General features: G+C 40.2%; 1 protein-coding gene across 1 annotated transcript in view; it reads left to right on the top strand.

The window, feature by feature from the left end:
- The window catches only part of LOC102964544, a 91186-nt gene extending 86024 nt beyond the window's left edge, over positions 1-5162 (top strand). The window contains exon 28 of the mRNA XM_042965463.1: positions 5101-5162. Coding sequence (XP_042821397.1) covers positions 5101-5162 — 62 coding nt within the window. The remainder of the gene's footprint in view (positions 1-5100) is intronic.
- Positions 5163-6000: the final 838 nt, after the last annotated feature.

Raw genomic sequence — 6000 nt, forward strand, 5'->3', positions numbered from 1 at the left:
AGAAAAGAAAAAAAAAAAGGAAAAAAGAGAGAAAAAAAGAATCAATAGATGGACCAGTGAGCAGAATGAAATCTGACTGAAATTACATCCAGTTTCCCCTTGAAGTCTAACTGTGAAGCACTTTATGGTCCATACACCAAGCAGGCAGAGAGACTTGTGGTGGTCTTCTAGGGCCTCAGCTTAGTTGGCGCAGTGGATGGGGCTTGGTGCAATGGCTCCATTCTCCACTAGGCGGTGCTGCTTAGCTTACTGGGGTGGATTGGTTTGGGGTGCGCGCGTGCGTTGGAAAGGTGAAAATGGGGTCACTCAGCTTCCCAGTCTCTCGTACCAGAACTCTGCGCTGTCACCAACCAGCGATCAAGCACCCCTCCTTTATCTCCAGCTTCCATCCGCTCCCCACTTCTACACTATCTGTGTCCAAGTGTCGGCCTGCCAGGTGGCACCTCCCTCCTGAATTAAATCTCATATGAGGCTGTTTCCAAACCCCTCACTTCTAGAGACCTGCAGCTTGGACCTGCTCCGACCCTCTGGGGGAGGGTCTTGCCAGGCAATAGCCGGGTCCTGACTTGCCCCCCCGGAACGTTTGTGGGGTTGCACTATTGCAGAGGTTCACAGATTATGGCCAGGTGCCTGCTTGTTCCAGAAAAAGGTTGTGTGATCATACCCTAGCATCTTTGTTCCAATAGCAGCAAATGTGGCTGTTCTCCAGGGTCCACTGGGACCTTTCCCTGTGAGGAGGCTGCATGGCCTCTACCAAATGTCCTTCTAGCAGGGGAACCGCTTCTCCCCTTGTGGCTCTCAGACCCCTTGGACCTCGCTGCCTGCTCTTGGGGATTCACCCTTCCCACCAGAGCACCGCCAGTTATTGAGCTGCGGAATTTCTGACTCTGCTCTCCCCTGTTTATGGAGTCCTAATGGTATTGAAACCCTCTCCTTTCTCCTTTCTCCCTTTCTTGCTCAGTCACTTGTGGGTGTTTCCACAGTTTCTCTCTAGCTACTTTTGTGGGGAGTGCTTTTCCTGCACTCTCCCCTTTTCTCTGTCCTCCCTCTGCAAAAACAGCTCCCTACCCTCCGTGGCTTCTCTCTCCCCCAGTTCACCTCTCTGTGCCTCCTACCTGCTGAGTTCTGTGGCTCAAGTTGTACAGATTGTTGTGTTGATCTCAGAGCAATTTTCTAGGTGTGCAAAATGGTTTGGTGCTGATCTAGGTGCATTTCAGGGACAAGAGAAGCCGAGAACTTCCATGCGGTTCTGCCATCTTGGCCCCTCCGTAAGGTCCTGAGTTTTAAATACATTCCTTTAATTGTGCTACTGGCTATTTACCCAAAGAATACAAGAACACTAATTCAAATGGATACATGCTCCCCAATGTTTATTGCAGTATTATTTACAATAGCCAAGATATGGAAGCAGCTTAAATGTCCACTGATAGATGAACAAATAAAAAAGATGTTGTATATATAAACATACAGTGGAATATTATTCAGCCATTAGAAAAGGAATGAAATCTTGCCACTTGCAATGACATGGATGGAACTAGAGAGTATAATGCTAAGTGAAATAAGTCAGTTACAGAAAGACAAATATCATATGATTTTACTCATATGCGGAATTTAAGAAACAAAACAAACAAGCAAAGGGGAAAAAAATAAGAGAGAAGGAGACGAAGCAAGAAACAGACTCTAAGTTACAGAGGACAAACTGATGGTTAACCAGAGGGGAGGTGGACAAGGAGATGGGCTAAATAAGTGATGAGGATTAAGGAGGGCACTTGTGATAAGCACAGGGTAATATATGGAAGCGTTGAACTACTATATTGTACTTGAAATTAACATAGCACTGTGTGTTAACTAACTGGAAGTAAAATAAAAACTTTTTAAAACATAAAGAGCTTTTCTGATTTTGATTATATCTACCTATTAATGTTAATTGTATTAGAAATTAGAGCACATTTTAATAATATGCATTAATTCACTTTAAAAATAATAAATCTATTACATGTTAAATAAAAAACATTTTTTGAAAAATGTATTTTTCTGGGGCACCTGGGTGGCTCAGTCGGTTAAGCATCCGACTTCAGCTCAGGTCATGATCTCACAGTTGGTGGGTTCAAGCCCCACGTCGGGCTCTGTGCTGACAGCTCAGAATCTGGAGCCTACTTCGGATTCTGTGTCTCCCTCTCTCTCTGCCCCTCCCCCACTCATACTCTGCCTCTCTCTCTCTCAAAAGTAAATAAAACATAAAAAAAATTGTTTTAATAAAAAAAAGAAAAATGTATTTTCCCAAAATAAAACAAAAAATTTAGTGAGAAGAGGGGTACTGTTTTACATATTTATATGTCAGTTTTACATCTGTCTGCTTTCTCCTATCTGCTTCTGCATTAAATCTATTGGGATATGTTGTTTCAGTTGGAGTATATAAAGACAATCTGGCCTCACATAGATGTATGTAGTTGGCAAAGGAAGGAGTATTTCAATAGCCTCTTCAGATAATTGTGGATATTCTTCTTTGATATTATCCCAAAACTCAACAAGTGGTAGCTTCTTAAAGTTTAGTGGCAATATAGGATCAGAAATCATATAAATGAACTTTTTAGACTTGGTTACATTAAAAATCTGTTGGTCTGTCTTACACTTTAATCTGTTACCCATACATGGATATTTGTAACATCATTTTTTGGTCATTTGGAAAATAGTGGTTCACTGAGTTATACAGATCTTCCAAATACTGGCACATTTCATTATTCAATATAAAAAAATGATATTTGTTAATATTGTCACCAATCTAATCAGAAGAGTGCTCAGTATTGGGAATCTATCAAGTCATCGTGTAAATACAAGGTTTCCTAAATTCAAACTTGTGTTTGAAAATTTGAACTCTACCATTAAAACATCTACTGTCAATTGTTTTCTTAAATTAACAGGTTTACTCTGTTCCTTTACAAGTAGATGCTTCCCAAGTACCAAAATAAATTTTGTCCATTTTCTCAAGCAAAAATGGTGATCCATGAAAAAGCAGCTAGTTTGGGGGTGCTTGAGTGGCTCAGTCGGTTGGTCTCAGGTCATGATCTCACAGTCTGTGAGTTCGAGCCCCACATCAGGCTCTGTGCTGACTGCTCAGAGACTGGAGGCTCTGTGTCTCCCTTTCTCTCTAACTTTCCCCTGCTTTTGCACTCTGTCTCAAAAATAAATAAACATTAAAAAAAAAAAAAGGCAGCTGGTTTTCTTGAGACTCAATCACACCAGTTCTTACCTTTTCTGTAAGAAATCATTCTATTTTAGTATGCAACTGACATGCTTTCTACAAACTTCTCATTTCACTATACAGAATATTAAAAAGATGTGTTCTCAAGGGTTCAGATTTAATAAAACTAACACCTTTTGCTGAACCATCAAGAACACTTAAGTGAAACTGACATCCATTTACTACAAGCATGTACAGTGATGAACACAATGATGGCTAGTGCTGTTTGTTGCCTCAATTCATGCAAAGATGTCAGCAATTTTACCCACTACTACTTTTGCACCATCAGTGCAAATGTCACAAGTGTAAAATGCAAAGGGTATTGGGTGACTCCAAAGGTCCTTGGACCACACTTTGAGAACTGTTGCTCTAACCTGTCTCAGGCTTCTACTTAGTGCAAGAGAACTAGGTCTGAAAGAGGGAAAACTGCCTGGGGTGGAGCTGACTTCAAACAAACAAAACATCCCATTCACCATAAGACTCCAAAGATTTTTAACAGCTTATGAAGTAAATAAGAAGTTTTATTAATTGAATGGTTATATACTTAAAGCTCAAACTTCTTTCCTTTATTATATGTTCCTGCCTGGCTGGCTCAGTCAGTAGAGCATATGACTCTTGATCTCAGGGTTGTGAGTTCAAAGCCCCACATTGGATATAGAGATTACTTAAAAATGAAATATTTTTTTTTTAATTTAAGTTCAAGTTAGTTAACATACAATGTAGTCTTGGGTTCAGAAGTAGAACCCGGTGATTCATCTCTTACGTGATGCCCAGTGCTAACCCCAAAAAGTGCCCTCCCTAATGCCCATCACCCATTTAACCCATCTCCCCACCCACCTCCCCTCCAGCAACCCTGTTTGTTCTCTGTATTTAAGAGTCTCTTATGGTTTGCCTCCCTCTCTGTTTTTATCTTACATTTCCTTCCCTTCTTCTATGTTCATCTGTTGTGTTTATCAAATTCCACATGAGTGAAATCATATGATATGTCTTTCTCTGACTGACTTATTCAGCTTAGCATAATACCCTCTAGTTCCATCCATGTTGTTGCAAATGGCAAGATTTCATTCTTTTTCATCACTGAGTAGGATACCATTTGTATATACATACCACATCTTTGGTGAGGATGCGGGGAAAGGGGAACCCTACTGCACTGTTGGTGGGAATGCAAACTGATGTAGCCACTCTGGAAAACAGCACGGAGGTTTCTTAAAAAATTAAAAATAGAACTACCCTATGACCCAGCAATTGCACTACTAGGTATTTATCCAAAGGATACAAAAATGCTGGTTCGAAGGGGCACATGCACTTCAATGTTCATAGCAGCACTACCGAAAAAATAAAATCTTTAGGGGCATCTGGGTGGCTCAGTAGGTTAAGCATCCAGCTCTTGATCTCAGCTCACAGTTCATGAGTTTGAGCCCCATATCAGACTGACAGTGAAGAGCCTGCTTGGGATTCTCTGTCTCCCTCTCTCTCTCTGCCTCTCTCTCTCTCTCTCTCTCTCTCTCTCTCTCTCTCTCTCACACACACACACACACACAAAATAAATAAACATTTAAAAAAGAAAATTTTTAAATAAAATATTTTTTTAAAAGAAAATGTAAAATTTTTAGAATAAAACATGAAAAATTATTGGGATTCCATACACCAAATCTTCATTTAAGAATTTTATATAGGGGCCCCTGGCTGGCTCAGTTGGTAGAGCCTGCAACTCTTGAGCCTGGGGTTGTGAGTTCAAGCCCCCCACTGGGTGTAGAGTTTACTTAAAAATTTTTTTTAATCTTAAAAAAAAAGAACTGTATATAATTTTTCAAGTCTCGTTATCTTCATCTGATTCTACATTCTGAATTTTCCTGCAGAAGATGAAAAGGTGGAGTTGGCTGTGTTGATGGAAGCAGCCAGTGCCTTTACAGGTGAGTGAGAACTTGTAGAAGACATCACAAAGTTGAGATCTTGATGCCTTGTAGAGAGGTACCTTTTTAAAGCAGTACTTTGCCCCCTCCATCCATCATTAGTAAGTTGGCTTTGTTCTTTTACTTATTTATTGATGATTTTCATCTTATTGCCAATAACTTAGATTATTAGAGATTTACGAAAAGTGTGGCCACTCTCAAAAAGAAGTATTAACTTGTTCGATATTTTGACCAGTGTTTATTTCTCCGGTGTTTAAAGAATCAAAATCCAGATGAACCCAGTAAATCTCAAGGTGAAGTTTTTGCATCAGGAAATATGGTCACTAAGAACAGTCAGCCCCATAGTCCAAGTCATGAAGCACTATCAGAGCTATTACCAGTAGGACTATGCACATTCTATATACCATCACACTGCCCCCATGTTACTCAATGCTATATTCACCCCCACACAGAAGAGAAGAGTTGTCTTCTCATTTTGAGTAAAGAAACTTTTCAGGTGTTGAATTTTACCATAACTCTAGTGATTGGAGTCAGCTTGTGTGTTTCAACTTCATCCTGCAGTTGGAAATAATGCTGCACTAGATTATGTTCGCCATAATTCAGAATAATTCGATTTCTTAATGTTTTCACCTGAAACGATTCCCATCTATTCAAAGGAGAAAAGGCGGAAGCCAATGACTTAAAAAATGTACTGGGAAACATGGGAATTGAGATCACTGAAACAGAGCAGTTGATGCTGTCAAAAACTCTGCCAGTCTCTGGTGAGTATATAACATGCCACCATGGTGCTCAGGGAAATGTGGCACTGTGGGCTTCTGGGGGAGAACTGTCTGATGCCCTAAGAAA

The sequence above is a fragment of the Panthera tigris genome, chromosome E1 (genome assembly GCF_018350195.1).
Source record: "Panthera tigris isolate Pti1 chromosome E1, P.tigris_Pti1_mat1.1, whole genome shotgun sequence".
Lineage (NCBI taxonomy): Eukaryota > Metazoa > Chordata > Mammalia > Carnivora > Felidae > Panthera > Panthera tigris.